Source organism: Onychostruthus taczanowskii, unplaced genomic scaffold (genome assembly GCF_017590055.1).
Source record: "Onychostruthus taczanowskii isolate IOZ18803 unplaced genomic scaffold, ASM1759005v1 scaffold62, whole genome shotgun sequence".
NCBI classification, from domain to species: Eukaryota; Metazoa; Chordata; class Aves; order Passeriformes; family Passeridae; genus Onychostruthus; species Onychostruthus taczanowskii.
The window spans coordinates 2,282,087-2,307,285 of record NW_024503901.1 but is presented as its reverse complement, the minus strand read 5'-3'; the positions used below and the strand labels follow the sequence as shown (position 1 = coordinate 2,307,285).

General features: G+C 40.7%; 1 protein-coding gene across 1 annotated transcript in view; it reads left to right on the top strand.

Moving 5' to 3' along the window:
- KLF12 (Kruppel like factor 12) overlaps positions 1-25,199 on the top strand; it is a 236,016-nt gene that overhangs the window by 171,601 nt on the left and 39,216 nt on the right. Inside the window, exon 6 of the mRNA XM_041419918.1 lies at positions 340-399. Within this exon, the coding sequence (XP_041275852.1) occupies positions 340-399 (60 nt within the window). The remainder of the gene's footprint in view (positions 1-339; positions 400-25,199) is intronic.

Here is a 25,199-nt window from a genome sequence, read left to right as displayed (position 1 = left end):
GTTTACCTGTTTGTGGCTGATTATTTTTTTAATAAGAAAATATGATCTATCATGATCCAGAGTTACCACTGAGTGACATGTGGACCCTTAAGCTTTGACTTTGCTGCTATTAAATTAATCACAGAGCTCCTAATGACCTACTTATCATTAGATGGGGCATCTACAGAGCAAATTCAGTTTGAGGAGAGTTTTGAGTGAATGAGAAAATCCTAAAGTGCCTTCCACACTGAGGCTATATGCCTTACTTACTTTGCAGTAAGTGTTCCTCAAGCTTGTCTAAATCCCCTTCGATTATTTGGGGTAACTTAAAATTCCTAATTGTCTGTGTTCAATTTCCAGAGAGAGCATGTGGGGCTGTGCCAGGTCAGCTGTTAACCCTTTTCGTTTTTTCAACTCCAGGTATGAAGCATTTTATTGTGTATTATATAATACTCTGTTTTATTGATAAAGTCTAGTAGCAGTGCTTTTCAGGTTTCTTTCCCTCTTTGTGTCATGACTGGGGGGTATGTGGGGCTAGGCAAGATCTGAAGTTGAGTTTTGCAATTGCTTTTTTTATCTTGGGGCTTAGAGGGTGGTGGGAAAGCTGCAATTTTTATTTTTTTTAATATAAATCACAGTGTTAAAAATATTAGACTAGAAAATACTTTTTCTGATGTTCAATAATATAGTTTAAAGTGTTCAAAGTAGTCTTCTGAAATTGAGTAAAGAAATTAATGTGCATCAATATAGCTCATGTTATAATGAGTCATTGCCAATTAACATGAAACAAAGCTGCAAAATGTAGGAAGAGCTCTTTGCAAACATCTCCTTGCTTTTATTTCAAGGAGGGCACAATTTTAAAACCTTCCTGTGTAACGTGCCTAGTAGATGGCACAGGGTTTACATGCCAGTCCAGTGGCAGGGGGTGACTGGAAGGCTTCAGCAAGTCTTGTGATACCATAAGGGCCCTCGGGCTCACCCCACTTGCCCAGGTAGAAATGGTGTCAGATGACAGAAGGATGTGTCAAAGCTGGTAGAGTTCCTGTTTTTGTGGGATTCATGGCTGTTGCTTTAGTGGGTTTTAAAATAGTCTGCAGTGAAATGTCCACTCTCAGTGTGCTTGCTTGCTTGCCTGTCCTCCTCCCTTCTTTTGTTTGTTTTGTGTGCCCATCAGAAGGTTCCTTTGGAGTCATGTTTATTATGAGACAAGTGTAAACGCATCAGCTCACTGCTTTATCTGCTCTTAGTGACCTGTGTGCCCTCTGTCTGTGGAGTGCAGAAGAAAAAACAACTTCACACATTGAATTTAAGCAAGTATGTTCCAGGATAAATCACATTCTTCACATTTATAAGTACAGCTAAGCTTTGTAATAAAATTAGGAAGAAGGCATGTTTAAGAGCAATTACACTTTCAAATTGCTAATGAGTAGTCAAATACAGAAGTCATTCCTCAAGACTACTCCTATCTCCAATTTGCAGTTAATTACACTACAACTGGTATATTTATGTTAAAAATTTGCAGGATCTTATTACTCAAACATTTTCAAAGTAGCAGCAGGAGCAATTTCTCTGTTACAGCTAATACAAATCTTGTAAGGTTTCCTTAACTATGAAATTGAAACAATGCATTTATTTTTTAAAATCCTTATAATTGACTTTGATCTGATTGTATTTAATCAGTGCAATGTCAGAAATTATTCTGATGAGCCTACTAGTCTCTCAGAATGTTGTGTTTCTAAAACATATGCATATTCCAAATACAATTTTTAAAGCAGGCTTCTTTAGCTGGCATTAAATGAACTATATAATATTTTGGGTATTGGCTTCTATTCTGCAGGAAGCATTTTCAAGAAGGACACTTACGTTGTTACTTTTTTGATGATGTCAGTATTTTTGCTTTAAAAATCCCTCATGAATTTATGTGGTATTTACATACCATAGTGATGAATATGAGGTCCTACTAATGTGGCCCCCTGAAATACATGCATGGTTAGATGTCAATGAAGATGACTAGGTCATCTCATGCAGCAGTTTTAAACTGCTGAAAGTTAGTGTACTCTGACTGGAGCGAGATGAGACTGAAAGGTAACATTTGGCAAGACAAACAGGTTGTAATAAAAACAGAAATTTGGAAAAGAGCTGTAGGGTTTTTTTTTGTTTTTTTTTAATGTGGTTTTAAAATAAAGAACCAAATTGATCAAGAAAACACATCTGTCAAACCTCATTTGGGCCATGTGGGCCTGCCTGTAGATTGAAAGGTGGAAGTAAGATCAATTAGATTAACATTAAAGTCAGTGCATTATTTGAATATGTGAATTCTTATGATGCACTTAAAACTGCTGACAGTGCCAGGAGTCTTCCCCACAGCTGGTCCCTCTTCTTGGGGTATGACACTGCTGGAGTTTGGGAACAGTAAATGCTTGTCAGAAGTGAATTCTGCTGCAGTTAAATGCAGCTGTATGAGTGGATATATTTCATTTGAATTAAATTTCATGCCTACCCAAGTTTGGATATTTTTCAACTTGGTATTACTAAACTTATTTTTTTCCACTAAATTACAAGAAAGTTATCTTTCCTTAAAATTACACTGAGAAGTATTGTATTCCAGTTAGGAAAAGTACAGAAATATTCTTTGGTACTTCAGTTTCTTTGTGATGATGGAGGAACAGAGTGGATCACAAAGTCTTGAAGAAACATTTTTTGTAGTGTTTTTTTTTCCTATTTTTTCTCTTTGGGTTCATCAGCTCTACTAAAAGTTGTAAGTTTTACTCCAAACCAATTCCACACAAATCTGCATGTGCTGACCTCTGTGGATGGCTGGAGGCTGGGACGGTTGTCTCAGTTCATGCACATCTAACTCTTCATTTCCTCTGAAATGTGGAGCATTTTGTCCAGACAGCCTCCTCTGATCCACTGGGAACAAAGTGATAATGTGTGTGAGTTTCACATGTTGAGGGCACGATGTGCCTCTTCATCTTTGCTGTCTTGCAAAGGGTACTGCTTTTGCTCTTGTATAATCTTCCCTGATCTTCTTTTTAACACCTTATCCACAGGCTCAGCCAGATGGGAGATGTTTGGCAGCTGGAGGACCCAGATGCCAAATTCTGAAATACAGCTTTCCTGCATTGGCACTGGGCTCATGGCTGGCTTCTTGGCTTGCACCTCTGCTAACTTCTTGGCTACTGTCTAGCTGGCAGCTGTGGCACTGCCTCTGGGGCTGTGTTCAGGTCAAGCTGCTTTGGAGTTGGATGGCTTTCCTGATCTGAATTGCTCTGCTGGACACCATTTTCACCTTAGTCCACTTTGACTCTCCACTGTTCAAAGAGGAACATTTGCAGGGTTCTGTTGTATTGCTGACATTTGTAAGACTAATTTGAAGCAGTCCTTATTTGGCATGAGTTCAAAGAGAAAGTAAGCATTGGAGTGCAGAGTACGCTGCTTTACTTGTTAGCATTCCCATTAGTTAGTAAGAATGTTTAGGCCCAAGTCTCTACTTGCAATTCATCTCCAGGACCAAATTGTTAACTGAGGAGCACAGGCTTTAAAGGATATATTTCTTCTGTCTAAACTTTGATTGCTTTCAGCCAAAAGTGAATCTAGCATCTGTCAAACAGAAAAAAACCCGACACTTTTGCAGAGGTAATCTGGATCATTTTTAAAGAACAGGATAAAGAATAGTGATGATGATGATGATGATGATGATAATAAATAGGAAGTTACTGGTAATAATTAAGAGCACTGCCAGCAGAAAATGCTTGATCTTCTCTTTGCCACATTTGGAATGTCCTCATTTCACATTTTAGCTCTACTTCAGGTTTTTTATTGGGCTTTTTTTGTTAGTTTGCTGTTCGGTTTGTTTTTTGGTTTTTTTTTCCCATAAATGAGGTAATGAAAAATTAATGCATCTAGGATAGGCAAAGCATTTGAAGCAATTCCCTAATCTACATATTTTCCTTCATGCCGCTCAGTGCATAAACATTACTTGCAATAGGAAAAACTGCAAAATCAGGAGGTCACTTACACTCTGTATACTTACAGTAAAGTTCAGATTAGTCATAACTACTATGAAATTTTCATTCCCTCTCTCAGCTAGAGTGGGACTATGTTGTGCTACACTAGAGGCACTGATACCTCTGTTACACTCTCAGAAAACTTTTTTAATGCTTGAGTGAGTAGCACTTGTGCTTCACTGTGAAATGAAACTTCTATCTGTATATTAAGGTTGAGCTTTGAAGGTTGAGCTGACCTCTGAGGAAAAGCATTTGAATTCCTCATTATAGTCACTAGAGGGAATTGCATGTCCCAGGAACAACCAAAAAGGAGTCCTTACCCAACTAGTTTAGGTGTATACTTCGGTGGCCTAGGGAATGTAAGTGCTTCTCTGGAAATACAGGCCAGTTACATCAGATCAATCATTATGGACTGTATAGAGAACCAGTAGGCAATAAAAGCATTGTTTTCCCTCAGAGGTAGTCTCTGTAGCCCTTCCTGGATTATAATGGAGCAGGCATGAGTCTTTTGTCAAACAAGCTGGCAGCAGCAATAGCAATTTTGCCACTTTTGCAGATGAGCTTCACTAACTAGCCCGTCAGCAGACTGGGAGACTGAGGTGTAGGTTCTGAGCACAAGCTGATCTCACTGGGATCCTTGGCGCAGGCCTAACCAGATAAGATACGAGGGGAGCAGTGGAGTGTTATCTCCCTTCGTGCTGAAGGCAGATGGAACACAGAAGTTACGGGATGGGGAAGGAGAGTGGGTAAGAAGAACGTGTATCCTTGCCTGAGCATGGACAGGACTGGGACTATAGACTCCATTCCCTGAAGCAACATCGGGCCAGAAAAAGCAGTGGATACTGAAACAGACCTTTCCTTGTTCCTGTCTAGATGCTTAGTGTCCCAATCTCCAGATGGAGCCAGGATCCTCCTTTTCTGTCCAGCCTTTTTGCCCTGTGGGTCTTGCATTCCTGATTACAGAGTAGCCTCACTTCCATGGGCACTTAGGCAGAAGGTCCTGCATCTGTATAGCCAGATTATTCCTGGCGTGATGCTCCTTCTCTGGGTGAATTGGGCTGCAGGGCTACAGTGCAGCACCTTGCCAGTGCCACCACCATCAGCACTCTGCCTGCCTTTTGGAGCTTCTTCACATGACACAGGCAAAGTTCAGGACAGGGCTCTGCCTATAGGTGGAAAATGGGCAGCTGCCAGCATGAGTATGTGTGGACAAGTGCCTAGTGATAGGTACCCAGAGAAGCTCCATCTTAATAATGAAGGACCTCATGGGTTTGGGGGAGGCTGTGTAGGACTCTTCATGGGACCGTGGGTGGGGATGGAGTCATGGACCTAGGCAGGCTTTTGGGTGTCTGCCTTCCAAATCAGGGTTTCAGCATGCCCATTCTCACACTTCACCACTTTCCAAACTGTATTTTCTTCTTTCAAATTAGCAAGCTTTCAGTGTTTTTAAATGTAGTAGAATTAAAGATACTATTCCATTACCTAGACTATTCCTTTTGCTGGTTTACCTGGTTTTGCCCTTTTTTAGCTCAGCCACAACTTTTGCCCCATCAAAGTGTTTCTTGTCACTTTCTGTGTCCTACGGGGTTTGGAAATCATAATCATATATAAGATTGAGCTTATTCTCTTTTTCTTTAAGTGCCAAGGATTGTTGTCCCTTTTGCATTCTGTTCAAGCAGAGAAACAATGTATGCCGTTAAAAAGGGAAAGCAAGCAACCACAAAGATGTTTTTCCATTCTCTTGCACCTCCAGTACATTCTGTAACCCAGTTACTGTAATTGTTTTTAAACTTCTTTTAAACATGAATACTGTCAAGAGATTGCAGTAAAACAAGTGTTTCACATAAGGCCAATGAGACTGTAAGGGATGAAAAAAGATGACAGTGCAAACAGAAAATCCCATGTTTTGTTTATCGCTTTTTTTTTTCTTTTGCCTAATGGCAGATTCTTGGAGAAAGGATCTGTTTACTTCAGTGGAAGACTAGCTTAGGGTTTGCTGATTCCCAAGGCAAAAAGAAGGCATAGTTTCCAATTTGCAAGCTATTCAGTGTGTGTGATGAACTGAAGTCATTTGTGGATTTGTATGTTGCGTTTTGACGTGATTAAATGTTTTAAGTCTATTGATTTCATGCTGGGATTAATGATGCTGAATGAAAGAGCATCAAAGAATAAAACGTGTTTACATGCTCGATTAAAATACCTTAAAAAAAGCGCCAGAGTACCTATTGTTGGATTGGAATGTGATAAGAGAAGCAGAGGACCAGTCATACATTCTGCATCGACAGGAAAATGCATTAACTTCTTTAGGCATACAAAGAAGAAAAGCAAAGATTTGATAAGGATTGACAGTACCTTTCTGAATGCTTACTACTTGTGTTTGACTTGGTTTTTTTGGAAGAGGGGATTAAAGAGGTTTCATTATCAGTTACTACAGATCTGTTTTACTGAATCAATCAAAACATGATGCTTAGCTGCTTGGGATTAATGAGATGATCTTTTAATTGCAGAACTTGTTGGTAACAGCAGTGTTAATAAAGGACAAGACCTAATGGTACTCAGTGCAGCTGTGGACATGAGATACAGTAAAGATGGTGTTTGCTGCTTTGAATTTGTGTAATACTTTTAGATTTGTTTGCCTTAGCATATTAGCTCAAAAACATATCATTATCTTAAAATGTTCGTAGTGCTAATTGGTTTGTATCTGCTCGCTGCAAGTGTTCCTAATGGCTGTCTAGATTCATGGGTTGTATCTGGAATTGCAGTTAGGTGTCACATTCTGTTTATCAAGATAATAGTAGATGGAGATGAAAAAGACCTGTTTGCTTGTTAAATCCACCCTGTTGTAAGCACAATATAGGCTTTTCCAATAGCATTAAACTGTTAGCACCCCTTATGTCAGCCGGAATGCCAGGCAGAGAATTTATTTGTCCTGTATCTGGGGAGAAGGATGCCTTAATGATCAGGTTAGCATGTGAAATACTTGATACACATGAAGTACTCCCTACTGAGCTAGGGAGAAGTTTAAATGTGCAATTTAATGCAGCTGAGTAAATGTCTGACAAGACCAACTCAAGCACCCATTCGCTCTTTCTCTCCTGATGCTCTGTGTGGATTAGCATATGTAAGATAAATTCAGCATCAGATACACCCTGCAATTCATTTGTCTCAGAACAGGGTTGAATGATTATCCTGGGTTTGAGGCAGGAGAGGGGGGGGTTGACAACATGCAGGGTTTTTTGGTTTTTTTTTCCTATTCCTATTGCTTAGTACAAGACCTGAAGCCCTTGGTTACAGAACAAAGTGTCTGAGCAGTAACCAAGCTTGTGCAAACCCAAGAGAAGAGTAATGACTGTTCCTCGCAAGCTTCCTGCCTCAGTGCAGGTGCAGGAATCAGGAGGGCCTGAATAATTCATAAGGTGCAAATTAGCCCCAGCTTGCTCCCACTGCTCGAATTTTGCTTCTGCTTACCTACCTAGTTGCTGGAAAGAAAAGAATAAAGAATGCTTGGGAAACCAGGGAGAGAAAGGCAATGAGTGTTACAGTTTAAAGGCCAGAGTCACAGAGACTGCTGAATGCTGGGTGTGTTTGAAGGCTCGGTGCTTGTTGAGGAATTGGACTCTACATTGATTATTCATAGAGTGTTTTCTCAGGAAGAAGGAAGCTCTGGGGACCCATTCCATTGCTCTTGGAGAGGAAATAAACTTCCTTTTAAGAATTAGGTTTTTCCTGCTTTTATTGTTATGGTTTCTAAAAATTATTGGGTTAAAAAAAATGTTAAAAGTTCATTTTTAAAGCCTGTTAAGGTATTGGAGAGAGTAAATATATACGGTGTCGCTCAACTCAAGGGTTCAGAGAAATTTGATGAGAGATCCAGGATGTTAGGATGGTTACTGCTTTGAGTAAATATGGATTTCAAGGGCTTGTATGGAATTAGATATGGAAATGCAGAGTGCAATTAGCTTGTATTTTTATCATTTTAGAGGCAACATTGCTCTGTTTTAAATAGTTAGTCATGGTTACCTTTTCTGTTGGATTACTTATCTGCTTTTTCTGCCTGGAAGACCAAAATGAGAGACGAGTAATGTTTAATCTTTCTGCTACACAACACTGCATCTCACCCAAACATCAAGTAAAAGGTTTTGCTGAGCACTGTTGTGGAAGAAGGGAATTCCTTACACAGCTCTTGGAACAGCTTGTGTGTCACCGTGCAGTACAGAGAGGAGTTGGCCTGAAAAAGGCCGGTTTTTTCTGCTATGTACCTGAATGTCTCTTTGACATCTCTCATATGGGAGATGGAAACATCTGACAACTCCAGCAGGAGCAGGAACAAGGTAGCTAGTTTTCCCTGTTGGCAGGTGTTCAGATAGAGAAAAACTCTCCTAATGTTTTTGCTGTGCTGAATATGAAAAGAGGACAACAGCAGGAAAAAAAAGCTTCCTTTTAGTGGTTTTGGAGGTTTTCTGGTTTTTTATTTGTTTTGGGGTTTTTGTCCAACATTCACCCCTTCTTTATCCATCCCCTCTACCCCACCCCCTCCTGGCTCTCACGTGTGGCAGCTAGATCACGTTGCCATCATCTGTTTTTGTATTTCCCTCATTTGGGTTGCTGGAATAGGAGCTGGCTTTCATTTCTAGCTGATTCTGTCATTTCCGCTAGGCCCCAGCTTGGGAAAGTGCCAAGACCAACAGGTGATCCTTGTAGCTGCAAAGCAGCAGGAAGAGGCTGTGCGTGGAGGAGACAGTGCACCAGAGGGGCTGCCTGGCCCTGCTCCATCTTGCTGTATAATTAATGCCCCCCTCCCCAGCCCCTCATACTGAGCAGAAAATCTGTACAGAACAGATCAGCTGTAGGGAAAATGGTAATAAAAGAGTCCTGGAAGAATATAGGCTAAGTGCAGAGATGTGCTCCCTCTTGGGGAGAAACTGTGGCTGGTCCTTTGTAAGGAACAGGGACAAAATTGTATTAGCTTCTGTAAAGTAATATGCAGTCCATTGACCAGTGCAAGAAAGTAAGGATTTCAATAATTTTCAGTGTTATGCTCACGGGACTTCTTATATGTATAGGAACTTGTTTAGAATGATCATTTAGTTAAGCTTTTCTCTACAAGGAGCAGCTTGCAAAGTCACATGGAAATTATTTGGGCAGAGAATTAACTCTGGTTGGGAAGGACTACCTCAAGCTGTAGGGCTGGGGGCACCTGGAGCAGGAGCCATACAACCTCTGCATTCTTTGGACAGCGCTCGGATTCTGTCATTTCCGCTAGGCCCCAGCTTGGGAAAGTGCCAAGACCAACAGGTGATCCTTGTAGCTGCAAAGCAGCAGGAAGAAGGCTGTGCGTGGAGGAGACAGTGCACCAGAGGGGCTGCCTGGCCCTGCTCCATCTTGCTGTATAATTAATGCCCCCCTCCCCAGCCCCTCATACTGAGCAGAAAATCTGTACAGAACAGATCAGCTGTAGGGAAAATGGTAATAAAAGAGTCCTGGAAGAATATAGGCTAAGTGCAGAGATGTGCTCCCTCTTGGGGAGAAACTGTGGCTGGTCCTTTGTAAGGAACAGGGACAAAATTGTATTAGCTTCTGTAAAGTAATATGCAGTCCATTGACCAGTGCAAGAAAGTAAGGATTTCAATAATTTTCAGTGTTATGCTCACGGGACTTCTTATATGTATAGGAACTTGTTTAGAATGATCATTTAGTTAAGCTTTTCTCTACAAGGAGCAGCTTGCAAAGTCACATGGAAATTATTTGGGCAGAGAATTAACTCTGGTTGGGAAGGACCACCTCAAGCTGTAGGGCTGGGGGCACCTGGAGCAGGAGCCATACAACCTCTGCATTTTCTGGACAGCTCTGATGGGGAGGCATGACTGTGCAGGGCTTCACAAGGATGATTTTTAGAACACATGAAAAAATTCCAGGAACCCTCAGGATGGCCTCAAAGAGCTATGTTTTTCAAAGGAAACTCCTAAAGGACTTTTTTTTATTTTTCCTATGAAAACAAAGTTATATTTAGTAGATGACAGTGGCTTAGTAAAAGCAGTTTTAAATCATACCTCCAAGGCTTAGGTTAACCCCTTGACAAATACCATGGTGTGAGATAATGTATCCCTGAAAACTGTAACTGCATGTTTGTATTTGTGAGGCAGGCAGATGTTTTGAGATAGACACATGTTAGCTTTAATCCTTGGAAAAATAGATGGTAACTCAAATTACTTCTGCACAGTATGTATGGAAGTCAAATTGTTTCTTCCACCTGTGGACTCACTGCTAGCAGTGTGAAAGATGAAGGTTTCATATAGACAAGGTTTAAGCAAGGTTTAAGTTTTCTGTGTGCACTTCTGTAGGGAGTTCGGCTCTCTCAGTGCACCACAGCACATTCCCACAGCAGGGAAGCTGTGGGGAGCAGGGAACTGGGATGCCTGGATCAGTTCCACCGCTGAAACTGAAGTGCTGCATCAGATCTGCACAGTAAATGCATCACCTTGACTTGCTGTTCCTGCTGTACACAAACCAGAAACACAAACAGCAGTGAGATCAAACTGTTATGAAACATCAACATATTTAGTAATGCTTCTAGCAGCTATCTGTCTGCAATCCTTTTGACTAAGCCAGCAGTGGTTTTTCTTTGTATTGTTCCGCAGTTTGTCAGCCGTCTGATGGGGGAGGAAGTGGGGGATACATTGCATCTCAGGGATGTGTTGCGTGTGTGCAAACTTAAGGGAGATGCAAGACCTGAACTGGCAGCAGATTGTTCATGAATACACACTTCCCTTGGACATGTCTCCCCATGCTGAAGGGTGCACCATTGCAATGCTGCAATGGCTACTGACTGGAATCTCAATATTTTTTCCCCCTTGTGTCCCTTCCTTTCTCCATGCTGGTTTACTGCTTTTGCCCCATACCAAAACCTCTGGTATAAAAGGCTGTTAGCAGGGAGTGAGGTGTTTCTGTCAGCATTTTGTGCATTTTTCTCTTCTCTTGTCTGTCTTGGAAGACCATTGTAATCCCTGCATTTGCAGTGGATTCTGGGCAAACCTGAATAGTCCCTCTGGCAGCCTCCATTGTTACTTGCTTTCCCTTGGGTTACGGGACTATGGGGAGTGATTTATTTCTAAGACACTTGCCTGTGACTCTGGTGACCTCTGAAAAGCCCCATGTGCGTGGCAGGATGTCATGGAACCAAAAGCTTTTATCGGTAGGGTGGTGAGGGATCCTGGTGACTATTCCATCAGGAAGCAGCAGTACTAGTTGGAGAGGCTGGAGAGTGAGCAGGGATACTTCCCACCGGCATTTGACTGCAGTACAGCCTGGTCTAGGCAAAAGCCCTCCAGAGAGTACTGCAGGCAGGAGAAAAGCATCTTTGGGCAGACTCTGAAAAGTCACGTTTTCCAGTGCCTTTGGCAGGCAGCCTGAAGCAGATCCATTCCTTATGCCAGCCCCATGGAGCGTTACCCCTTGTGGTTCTCCCTCCCGCTGCAGTACATACCTTACTATTATTAATATTCTGGAGGCTCCAGCAACATGCTTTGTTCTGGATGGAATGTGGTTGCCCAGAGTGCAGGGAACTGTGTTTTAGTATTGGTAGATGGATTTGATGATGAACTCTAGTTTTTCCTGGTCAGGTTTTTCAAATTCACCTTCCTCTTCTCTGCCTCCTCCCTGGACTGTCCCCAGTGTGCTCAGCACGTGAAGGATGCTGTGATCCCTCTGGCAGAAGAGAGGGAAGAGCTCTTGGGACACCAAGGTGCATAGTAGGGGCAGGCTCACAGAGCACCATAGCACTTCAGTGGGAATAGACTACACATTCAGCTACACTTAGTGGTCTGCAGGGTCCCTAAGTGTGCAGAGCCCCTCAGTGTGGGTTGTTTCTGCACTATGCAGTGTGTAGAGGAAAGAGCTGCTCCTGTGCATCTGGCCTACTGCATCTTGGCCCAAAGTCATGGACTCTATTGTGCTATCATTGTAAAATCAGTGAAAGTTTCAAAATCTGTGGCTGCTGCTGCTGAATCCTTTATAGGCATATTAACTTTGGACTGCAAAACTTTTAAATGTATCTGCTTTCAGCCTACAACACCTTCAAAGACAAAAAGATTAAAGATTAGCATGCAAACAAACAACACTTCCAGAAAAAATCAGTGGATTTGGAAAGCACGCTAACAAAATGTCCTGTCACAGGGATTCCTGTGAACTTGGTGTGGAATAAGAAAAGGCAGCGTGCACTGAACCTCGCGTCCCCCAGATCAGTAACTGCTTAATGTTATTCCTGTAACCTGTATACTTCCTCCTGTTATACCACCTCCTCCTGTTTTTCCACCCTGTGTAGTTCTACTGTTTCACCGAGTATTAGCCCTTTGTAGCACATAGTTTGTCTTTTTAACTACTTTGTGAAGTACCTAATGCTCTTTTGGGTGCCACATAAGTGATAATAATAATAATAATAATAGTAATTTTCCAGGTGTACTATACCAAGTTGTGTTGTTTGTTGCGCAGACACAAAGTAGGAGGGAACTGCTGAATGCTGATAACTCAGCTGTAAGGTAAGCCTCTAACACAGGAAGGGAAACGCTCTGGTTTATTTATGAGTACACTCAGAAGCAATGTCTGCCTTCCAGTGTACCCATGCTTTTTAGGTTAGCACATTTTACTTGGATGCAGTATTGCCAGAGGCCAGTAATAGTCAGGGCTGAATTGCTTATGACACAAAGGTAGCGAAACATTCTCATTACACTGCAGTCCTCAATTTCTTTGTTAATTCAATGTTGTTCAACTTTTCAGTGGTTTCTCCCTTACAAATGTGGCAGTGAGACAGCCAGGCTGAGCCATCTGCTGCTGGTGCTTGGGAGGTGCAAAGAGACACCACAAAGAAAATTGATTGACTGCAGTTGACTGTATTAGGGAGAGACCTTATTTGAACCGGCAGTAACTGGAGGGAAGTGTGAACTGGCTTTAATTCTTGAGCAGACCTCTGAATATTAAGGATGTACACAGCAGTTGGAAGGGTACATTCAGAGTCCAGTCATGTTCGAGATCACATCCCCTTGGCTTTCTCATTGTTGCTGTGGTTGTTCACAGCTGAGGGGAATTCTTTAGCTTTTGGATTTAATGTTAAATATGTAATTGGGTGGAAAATTAATGTAAACTTAAAATAATTTGGTTTCTCAATCATTATACTCCTTAGTGGTAAATTATTAAGCTTTGTGTCTCTGGTATCTCCCAAAAGCCCTGCCATTACCGATCGTCTGACTGTCTTTATTAGCTTATATTTTTTCTCTAAAAGCAAGGCCTCATGTACAGTGTAATTATCCAGCAGTGCTGATTAATGGTGTAATTCCCTTTTTCTGTAAAACTGCTGTGTAAATTATTTTCATTTCATAAAAATTACTTGTCAGGCAATTTTGTGGAGGGTTTTTTGATTTCTTTTTTTTTTTTTTTTAGGTTTTTATCCACCCTCTCTATCTCTGTGTCATGGTAATATCATTAAACACTGTTGTGTCTGAGCCTCGTGTGAGCACTAAACACTACAGTGATTTCAATGGAGAAAATTAAAGTAGTTTTCATGCTCTTGTGGTTTCTACCACCAGACCTGACTAAGAAAAGTATCCTGTTCTGAGAGCAGGAGTGTTTCTGGAGGTACTTGTCCCAGCAGTGAGATCAAGGAGACTTGCTCCGTTGAGCCAGCTGTTGAAATCTCTGCCACTTCTCAACCTTTCAGATTTCCTGTTGCCACTTAAAGTATGTTTTCAGGAACCTCAGCAGCCTACATGTCTTTTTATTTACTGCTGTCCCTTCCCCTTTTGCCTTGGCAGTGGCTTCTTACCCTTCCTCTGGCCTCTCTCAGTGAGACTGAGAAGCCCACTCGCCACTTTTCCATGCCCTTAGATATTTCTTCATGCTCCCTACACCTGTTTCCTGGGCTAGATGATACTGAGAAGATTCCTGGTATGTCCTTCTTGGCCTGTGAAATGTGCTTGAATAGGAAGTGGTACTATGCTCATCAGCTTGTCATCTGGGTTTGACATAAACAAAACATTGGGCAGCATACAGTGAACAGCCCTGCCTTGCTGGGCAGCTTGGTGTTGCAAGTTGAACCTTCTCCTTTCTGATGAGCATGTTTCTTTTGGTCTGCTGTTTTTAAAGCTGTCATTTTAAAGCTGCCGTGTATTTTGTAAGCACTCCAGGTAGTGTCCTCCTAGGAGGACACTAAAAGGAGAACCTTTTACTGGAGGTCCTCCTAGTCCTGTTGGCATAAGAGCTAGCAAATTTAATCCTCTGATATGGGAGTCTCCTTCACTAAAGCTGGCATGAAAAAACTGGTTTCAAAAGGGCGAGTTTCATTAGTGTGTGTGTAGAAACAGCTAACCAAAGTCTAAAATCCTTCCCACTGAGGTCCAGGTGAACCCAATAACCTGGCTAGTGTTTACCAAAGGAGCAGAGAAACAAGGTTGTGATAGAGCAATTATTCCTCTGGAGTACCTGAGTCCCCTCTCTCTATCCATCTTCTACCTTACAGCATGAAAAAAAAATTAGTAGTTTTTGCCCCTAAGCCTGTGAGGCTATTACTTGACCTTAATGTTTAATATCCATATATGGCCTGCCCTTCGTGAACTTGTCTAATCCTCATTTGAGCTCATCTATATTCTTGGCCCCTGCCGTATGCAGTGGCAGTGAGCTCTAAGTGTGTGTGCTATGTGAAAAAAATAAAGAAGTTCTTCCCTCTGTTCAATTTAAGTCCCCCGTTCTTTGAAAAAATAGTGGATAATCACTTCCTATCATTACATTCTTGGCTGTGCAGAGCTCTACTATCTCCCCTCAGTTATCTCACAAATTTGGCATTCACAGGGTAACGTAGTTGTGGGCCAGCTGTCAAAGAGGTGGCTGAAATCATTTTCCCAGGGAGCCTTTTCCACTCTGCACTCTCTTCTTGAGACCAAATTAATCCTAGATCTGCCATCATCAGAATCTATTACTAAGACTAGGATAAATTAAAGAAACATGCTTAGCATGGACTACTCTGTCACTCATAACATTCGGAACATCACTTCTTCTGCCACAAATAGTTACAAAACATAAAACTGCTGAAATACCAGTAATTTAGCTGCTCTCACCATTTGCTTCTAAAGAGATGGTAGTTTGTTCAATTCTCATTTTTAGGTACAGCAAAATTATGCTCATTGCTTGTTCAGCTGCTTGACCTGTTGGCATATCTCTATAAAGCTCCTCATTTCTGCAGTGCGAGGAAGAACTAGGATTACTGTGCCTATTGGTGTAATTATTTCTGAATATCTCTTTAGTTTGTATTTCTGGAACTAATTTGTTGTCTTTTTACATTATTTTATGTCTTTTTGGTTTTTGTTTTTTAATCCCATGCACCTGTGCTTTTATACATACTTTCACTGCTGCTGTGAACTACAGCAGTGAGCAGATGGAGTCAGATTAATCTTTTATGATTTTAAAAAAGTTTATTTAGTGTATTTAAAAATGAAAATGTGTATTTTGCATTATATATTTCCGTGAGTTATAGATTTGCACCACTTGTGTTAAAAGTGATCCTGATATATTTTCCCCTGGCTCTTCCCGTCTCAGTGACCTTAATAACCAGTATTTTTGTTGACACATGGCTTGGCAAATAAAGGCTGAAATAGTAAATTAACTGTCCTCTCTGATGTGTTTCATCACTGTTTTCCATCAGGCATTCGCAATACTGATTTGAAATGTTTAATTATACTCAAAGTCATTAGAAACTTACTACATATGTCTGACTTGGCAGTGAGAGAAGTAACCTCTTCAATAAACTTCTCCCCCTTCCCCCAATTCCATGATAACATTGTGACTGATAATATTTTCTCATTATTATTTTTTTTTTAATAGGGATCATTGTCTTTAAATCTCCCTAGGCCTTCAGCTTAGGGTGTCTGTTGAGGGTAGATGTTTGCAGGACATTAGGGAAACATTGTTCAGAGCAGCATAAACCTGCTGTGTTTTAGTACCCCTCCATACTGCAGAAGGGATTTGTATCAGGATTTGTATCAGTAGCTCTACTTTAGCAGTCCTTTCCTTATAATTGGGGGAGGAAAAAAAAAAAGGCAGAAATCTGTTGCTTTGCAGCAAAGCTGTGCTTAATTTTAACAGAGGTAGGGCTGTAAACCATGCTAAGTCATAAAGGTCACAGCTTCTCTGAGAAGTTTCTCTATTAATAGTCTATAAGTATTTTGTTTCTGCCAAGCTAGTGCTTAGAACCAAATTAGTCCCTCATTACAAGTCTGATACATTAAAGTCAAGAGTGTATCAGCATGCCCTGTGTTGCCTCCAGACACCTTCCACTGTGCCTCACACAGACTGCATTTTCATAAATGCACACATATGTAAATATAAGTAGGCAAATGACTTAGCAGTTTGTTGAGCAATCAAACAGCTTCTAAACCAAATAAGTATCTTTTTTTTTTTCCATTCCGTTTTCTCCGTTTTAACAATATTTTGCAAACCACCATATAAGTAGGCAAATGACTTAGCAGTTTGTTGAGCAATCAAACAGCTTCTAAACCAAATAAGTATCTTTTTTTTTTCCATTCAGTTTTCTCTGTTTTAACAATATTTTGCAAACCACTACCTTTTTTTATCAGCTGTGTGAAAGTAGTTGCCATGATTTCCCAATGTCACCTGTTGTCTTCAGCATAGCAGCTAAAGACACTGTCATGGATAGATAAATAAATATTATGTGCTCCTCTTGATATGACTGCTTTGATGAGTAGGGTTCACTCTGCATTTACTGGAGAGGGGTGGACTTTTCCATCCCATTTGAAAACGTTTATGTCTGAGACAAATGTGGTGAGTTATCCCAAGGATTGTCAGTTTCTCCCTGGGTCTGTTTTTCCTTTGGCCATCAAAGGAGTCTAAGCAAACCACTAAACTAAGTTAGAGCAGAAAAAAAAGCACGTCTTAAAGAGAACGTAACAAGTGGAGATGTAAAGATATTATCCTGGAGAAAAAAAAAATCCCTCTTTGAAAATTATGTGAGTTCTAATCCTAAACTGAGCACCCACTGAAGGCCAGAAAAACAGAGCTTGAAGAATGAGCCACCTTGAATCACACACAGTTTTGCATTCAGTAGGTATATGGGATTGTGACTAAGGATTTCTTATCTGCCAAATGCCACCCTGGTTATCATAGATTTCTCATTTTTAAGGATGCCCCAATCACCCATATTTTTCATTCCACTCTATATTTCTATTGTATTTCTATTGTAAAAAAGAATACAAAAAAAGAAAGAAGATAGAAGAAAAAAATTGGGCAGTTAATTATTCTGTGTGTCATTCCTTTCTCTGAAAAATGGTAGTAACATTGTCCATCAACCTCATATGGGTATTGAGAAAATAAATTCATAAATCTGTACTCTGTTCAACAGATTTTATGTTGATTCTCATAGTAAAACCAGTGAATTATAGATAAACCTGATAATAATTGAGAGTAAAGGGAAGATGGAGCTTTACTGCTTTGTTTGCTCTCTTTTTGCTCTTTCTGGTAGCACAAAAATGAACTGTTTATTACTGTAGTCCTAAGGGTGAGACCACTGATGATTTCTGCTGCTCTCATAAGTTGTGTTGGGCCCTTGAGATGCAGTTTTTAAAGTGGCCATGGTTCAGTTGCCATTTCTGAATTGTAATTGTGTTAGACCCAAAAGCAAAGATTTTGATCCCGGTGCTGCAAGTACACTCATGCAAGCAAGTCTTGCACCTTCAGAGGATGCCTTTCATTTTCTTGGGGTCCCACATTGACACAAGTTTGACCATTTGGATCCAATTGCAGAATTTAAGGTATAGATACGCCAGTACTAGGGGTTTTTTACCCACACACAACACAGAACTGTTTCTGCCGGTGTTGGGTAGTTGGGGCTTGCAATTAAAAAGCCTTGGGATAGTGTGAGTGTGGTCTTCTAGAAGACACTCTGTGTCTTCTAGTGTCTCTGTATCTTCTAGTTGTGATATGACAAGGAAGTCAAGTTTTGGAATATATGTGAGTGGAAATCTTCATTTGTTGATTTAACATCTGAGCCCTTTAGCAGTGACATAATTTGGTGATGTTAGTTCCTTTCTCAAAAGCAGCAGGGATAACCTGGTTGCACATATGAATGGACAAATCTAACAGGCAGAGTCCAGTCCCTGTCCCTAGTCATGGGTATTTGCCACTTGTCTTGTGTGGGTACCCAAGTTGAGCTGGTGAATCATGCCAGGGAGGGCACTGGCACATGTTAGCTCCCTAACCTGCTTCTCCATACCGTTAGAGGTGTCTGTGGATTGGGCTGGAGAGGTTAGGGTTACAGTTTTGAGAATAGCCCAGACATAACATGTTGATGCTCTAGAGCACCACAGTAAGTGCCCTCCATCTGTAACTATTCCAAAACGCTGTTCCCTGGGTGCTTTCTGATGTCCCTGTGTGTCCCAATCATGGCCATACATTTATGTGGGAATCCTCAAAATTCTGATAGTGCCTGTGAACTTAAAATATAGTAGCTTTGTTTTTACAACACATTTATGGGAAACTGCGCAGAGGGGTCTGATCCAGCTGAACTGGGATTGTTTGCCCAAATAAAGTGTCTTGTGTGCTTAAGGGCTCACAGAATCAGCTCTAATTGCGGCAGTTTACAAATGTTAAGGAATTATGCATACATGAACCTCTGGAAATCTCTCTTTAAGGTATTCCTGTGTTTCAGTTTCATTCATGTGAATGTTGGAGTTGTAGTCTTGTCAAAGGACATGTGAGAAGTACTAACAAGCTGGAGGAGGCACGGTATCCAACCTAAACCCATTGTGGGGAAGAACTAGCAACAGGATGGGGCAGGGACATACTGGCCAATACTAATGGCTTAGTGCCAGAGCTAAAGGTGAATGTTAGGAGAAAAGGAGAGGTGTTCAGACAAGGTGTTTTTCCTTGAGCAGTAGCTTTCTTTATGTGTTAAGTTTTATGATACGTAAAGTAGCCTTGGCTCATCTAATGGACTCCACCAGCATAGTGTCAGTATACCATGTCCAAAGACAGAGATTTGTACAATTGTTCAGGGCTTTAAAGTCATATTGTTTAGGTAGACTTTTTTCCCAGTTCAGATTCATTATGAAATGGCACCTTTTCATTCCATTTCTTGGGTGCCTCTTTTCTTTTTTCTCTGTCTTTTGCCCCTTCCTTTCTGAGGGGCTGTTGTTAGCTGAAAAAAAGCAACATTTTCCAATATTTCTTCAGGTGACTGATAGGAAAAGGGGGCGGGAAAAAATCTTCCTTTCTTTTTTCCCATTTCTGGCCTCAATTATCCTGCATGCTTTGAAGAACCTTGTAGCTTAACTGCAGGAATGGCCTAATTTCTTTAACTGAAGATGCCTCCCAGTCACCTTCCCCAAACTGTGCAGCTTGGAGCACTGAGGTCTTTCTTTTGGGGGAAGAGAAGGAAGTATAGGATTGTTTGGAGCGTTAAGGAACAAAAGACCAGGACACTAGGGAAGGAGAAAACCAAAATCTAAAGGAGGCTGCTGCCATCTAGAGTCAAGACCTGACGTTGTTTGCCTCTTCAGGACTGGCATTCAAGTAATGTGTATGTGAAAACAATAGTAGAGGAAAACCCCTCAAAGCAATGGAACTGCTTTCTTTGCTTTTCATTTCAGTAGTAATAATAAGAACTTCTAAAAGTATTTTTTATTTTTAGTAAGTGCTTTTTTGTTTACTTGTAATCTAAGGTATTAATTTCAATTAAAATGTTCTCAGCATGTGAAAATTGCTATTTAACATAGTGGTAAAAGGAGGACAGTACTCCTGCAATACAAATACAATTATTACATGATTAGAGGAGTTGACAAAAAATCTTGGCTAAGCTATGTACAGATAACTAGGACTGAAAACATTCCCTTCAACGTTGTATTTAGTATGATGTAGTTTTCATTCCTGTATATGATATCTCTAGGATACACAGAAATACCTGGTTTGCCTTTTTCATCTTTTAAAATGTTTCATTTCATATAACAATATTGAATTCCAAACCTAATGGCCTAGTTGAGTTGTAGAGGTGTTTTGAATTTTCTTTAAATTTTAATTTGAAGCACAAACGGTGTAACATGACAACAGACTGGAAAGTATGTGTGTAGCAGGTAACCAAGGTGATTAGAAGATAAGCTTCTAAGGTGGCATGGCCCCTTAATATTTGACTTGAACTTAATATTTGACCTGAATTTTAAACCTTGGCTGTATTTCTGTACATGGTTGCATTGAAAGCAAATGAGATTTAGAAGAGTACACGTAAAGATGCTGTGAGAATTGTGATCTGTGTTAGGACTTGTTAACCCAACAAGTGTCTTTTTCCTTGTTCTTGCTTGATTTTAAAAGTCTGCTCAGTACTTTCCAAGCTGATGGCATTCTTTGCAAGGGCTTGCAGAGTATCCTGGGAGTATGGATGGAAAGGCAGCCTGTGTTAAGTAAAAGGGTGTACACAGAGGGACTGTCCCCACTGAGGTGTTGCAGGGCTTTTCTCACCTCCTTTGTGCCCTCCCCCTCAGATTTTTCTTCAGCTCCAGCCTCTCAGTTCTTTGTGTAACACCATATTGAGAAGTTAGCATGCACAACAGGAGGCAGCTTAATCAGGGAGATGAGCATTGCAGGTGCACAAAAAAGTTCCAGTGTGGAGCTGATTGGAGTAAGGCTGTAACTTGGCACTCAAAAATCAAAAAGAAGAACTGCTCATTTAGTTGTCTTACACTTTTCCCTCTCATAATTGCACTTAGACTCAATGACCTTACTCCACACAACCTGAAGGCCTGCACCTCAAACTAGAACAATGGCAGACACATTTTCTCCTGTGGCACATTTGATGCCTTCAGTTGCCTTTGTCTCCTTTGCTGCTCCCTCTGCTTCTCCTCATCCAGTTTCACAGCCCCAAGGGAAGCCAGTGATGGGTCCTTCTGGGGAGAGAAACTCTCTTGCACAAGGCCAGTCCCTCCCACCAAGGCAGTACCCTACCAAAGTCTGAGCTTGCAGGAACAAGCAAACACTGTTGATGAGACCAGGTACCTGTGCTCTCATGCTATGGGGCAAGCAGAAGATCATGTTTTCATGAGGACTGGGAAGCAAGCTGCCTCATAGCACTACCATTGCATAAAGCAGCACGTCCCATCCAGTTCCTGAAGTGATGGATCTCATTGCATGCATATAGGAGTAGGAGTATGGCATTTCAAGCAGACTGTCCTGACTTGGATGTATGAGAATGGCCCATCCCTGATGTATGGCTTGCAGGGTGGTGGAACGGCCTCGTTTTCCTTGATGGGTTGTAGATGGGGCCAGGGGAAAGAGGGCAGACATCAGGCAGAGCAGAGCAGAACTGGGCTCAGCACAGCATGTACAGACTTGAAATACTGTGTCCTAACATTTGGTTCTGTGTGTGCTTTCAGAAAAGACACTTATTACAGGATCATTATGTCTTATCATCTCTGGTGCATTCTTCTTCCATAGCCTTGATATAACTGTTAATTAGAAAAAGCATTTTGAGTGAGTTTGCATATTGTCATTATCTATATATTTCACTTAGCCTCCTTTTCACTTGTGTCATTGAATACTCTTTTAATTTTCAGCTATTCAGGCCTTGACCTCTCAGTTTTAGTCAATTAAATGTGTAAACACACTCTGGGCTCAGGGACCACATTTTAGCTAGATATATAGAGGCACTTGTGTCTGTACATGGAGCACTCCCTAATTTAAAATCAGAAAGTGCTCTTTGTCCTTTCCTTTGGTGCTGGCAGCGTTTCTTTGACCTACGAACATAAAGGAATTTGATTCTATTTTCATAGAAGTTCAGCTTAGGATCAGGCATTTCACATACTTTGATAAATCTGCTCAGCCACTTTCTAAAAAGAGGGCTGTCAAAAATCGCTTTGTAGTGTTACTCTTCCTTTTTGTTCTCAGTTCTTTGAGTTATCCTGTTTTGAGTCTTGAAAATGACTTCACATTCGTTAGTAGTTTTGTCTTTTTCCATTTTCCCCCAGTATGGTCTTGTCTTGTTATGGAAGCATAGACACAACTATTAAGAAGAAGTTAAATTCACAAAGTACATGAAGTCTTTTTTCTTTCATGTCTTTTGAAGCACTTGATCTCTGTATTTAATTCTGAAGCCTAAAATGAAACTCTGGCACTGTATCTTTCTCTACCTTGCTCAGTTCTCCACAGCTCTGAAAGAAGAATTAGGCATATGACACATTACTCATACTATTTTTCTTTGTAGTTGCTGCAATTAAAAAGATTCACCAAAAACTTTTTGAGGGTTGTGGGGGGATTAAAATTCTCTGCTTGCTGGTCTAACATGATTACCGCCTTCTCAATCTCCCTTTTCCTGCTTCTGGTTTAATAAACTTCTACACTAGCACAAGGTTTCTGTTTACTTTCTTACTTGGACATAGATATCGCAGAATGTATGAGCAGGACCTTAGTTTAAAAAAAAACAGGTAAATTAGTTTGTTTGTATTCTCTGACAGATTGAACATTTATTCATTAATAAATTCATTGCATTCTTTGAAGCAAAAGCTTACAAAGAAAAAAAAATGGAGGGAAGAATACATAACAGCAAGTATTTACTGGGATGTTAGGTTTCTGCATGCTTGCTTCACTCTTTATGCTGGCCATCCTTATTTACAATGGCTTTTCCTACATGGCATCCACAAAACGTAGTATCATTAGATTACACATAGAGCACCTGGGTCCTTCCTGCATTTGGTGAGAACGTGGCGTTACGTCAGGGAAGGGTGCTGCATTCAGTGCATGTACAAATCTGAATAAAACCTGAGAGAAGCAGCAAACTGCTTAGATTGCTAGAGGGTGTAGCTGAGAGGGCAGAGTAAAAGAGTTAAATACATTTGGCTTGACTGAACAGCAGTTCAGGGCAGTGCAACCTCATGTCTTAGAAATGGCGATAAGATGGAACAAGAAATAATCAATTAAAACCGTACAGCATGCATTAGGTGAAACAGTGACAGCAGATTAATTTAGTCAGTTTAGCCCTCAATTTAAAAACTGTCAGCACCCTTCTTTTGCATCACAGCATATGGTGGAAAAAAAAACCTTTAGGTTATTTAAGAGAAGGAAAAGAATACAAGGACCTTTTGATAGTGATCTTTATAAGTGGGAAAGAAGAAAGTATGACAGTGAGCTCTCAATTTGTTGAGTGTTGGGTATTAAATTTGAGGGAATCTCCTAGTCTTGTTGTAAAGAGTAGCATATGTGGCTGCTGCTCCTTGAATGGTTCATATTACATCCCCCTTTCTTCTGTCAAGATGTCCTGTAGGACCTTTGTTATTACAGGTGATGTCCCTATGCAGCTGCCTTCAGGAGAGAGGATGAGGTGTCAGGTGAAGCATATGTGATTCAAAATTCTGCTACCTCACAATGTCTTGTCTATGCTGGGAAAAAGAGCGTGACCCATGCTGTGTGCATGACTCCCTGTACTCCCATCACGTTGATCCATGTTTCTGTACCAGTTATCATGCTGATAGTCCTGGCAGTTTTAGTTGTAGACCTAAACCCAGGCAGAGCTGCAAACGGAGTGGACAGGGATGGCTGAAGTGATGGCTCCATGGCAATCAGTAGGAGGCTGCTAGTCAGTGTGACCAGAATTTTCCCCTTGAGATAATGATGTGTTAGTAGAGTTATATTCTCGTAAGTTGACTCTTCTGTGTTTCATAATTTGAATCATTAGAGATTTCACTATTTTAATTACTTCTTTCTTCTGATATTCAGTGACCAGCTTTTCGTCAAAATGCCCTGTTAGATTTTGGTTAGCTCAAATAAAAAATATTTTTGTTACTGTATTTCCATTTCAATAGGCACTACTGTCCTTGAAATGTCAAATAAAATATGACGTGTCAATTACTGTATGTCAAGCACATGATGTATTTTCAGCCACTGTTGATTTAGATGGGTTTTGATGTGTGCTTGATGTATTCTAATGGTGCTTCTTCAGTTCAATGAATGTCTTGAAAACAACATTGAATGGCACATAAATCACAGCACCACCTTTTTCAGGGACTTCTGCCAGAACATGAGGTAGCAGCTTTGAATTCCTGTGAATATTTGGTCTATAATAGCTCTTTTGTCCCAGAGTTGGGAGCCTGTAGTTTCTGGCAGGTTTGCCAGCAAAGCAGAAGCAGTCTGGCCACACAATTGTTTTATTCAATTTTTTATTTAATCACTACTTTAGAAAAAGAAAACCTAACATTTTCCTAAGAGATTTTTTAGAAATCCCATGCCAGTATTTGGCTTGCATTTTGTCTGGTGATGTGTATGTGGTAGAAAAGCATGAAGTAGCACCGTAGGCATCATCACCATATTAGTGTCAGTAAGGATTTCTCCTAACGATACTCACCTAAAATGTGATCCTACTGGAAGGATTAAACACTCACTTCAGTCATTGCAAACAGTAAAGTAGCATTTCTGACTTACAGCCCAGTCAGAAATTGAGAATAGGTTACTTTCTGATGTTTTCTGCTACGTACTTGCAGCATTTGCTGGTTGTGTTTAGTGCTAACATTTACTCTTCTGCCTGGAAAACATGTGCGTTCATACAGCTGTGTGATTCAGTCCAGTCCCAAAAAGATGACCAGTCTGATACTGTGGTGGCAGGAGGAAGAGGGAGAGGAGGTAGGGGTAATATGCCCACAACTGCCCCCACAAAAATCATACAGAGCAGGATTAAGAATACCCAGGAAAAATCATTTGCAGTGCTCTGGGGCTCCAAACCTTTCCCTGTCTTCACTCTATTAAAATGTAACACATTGCTTTAATGAGAAGCTGTGCATTTAATTTGTCTATACTTTCAAAGGGTATTGTTGAGTAAGATGGGCATTGAAATAATGTGAGACTTCATAACAGAGTTGTCTTTCAAAATGGCTTTTAAATGCAGTGCTTTCAGATGGGTAGGGTTAGACTTCAGCCTTTCAGAAATACAAGCTCACCCATGGGACATCTGTGTAAACCACATCTCTGCTCTTTGAACTCGAGAGGCTGAAATAAAAGCAGCCTGTCTCAAAACCAGATGAGCACTAGACAATTTTTTGTTATTGCTCAATTTTTTGTCACAGAAACGAGACAGTAGGATTTACCATCCTGGTGTGAAGCAGAGAGCAGCACACTATGCACCACTTGTTTGGCTGATACTCTATGATTTTACATACCCTCTCCCTGCCTGCTTTTTCCAGA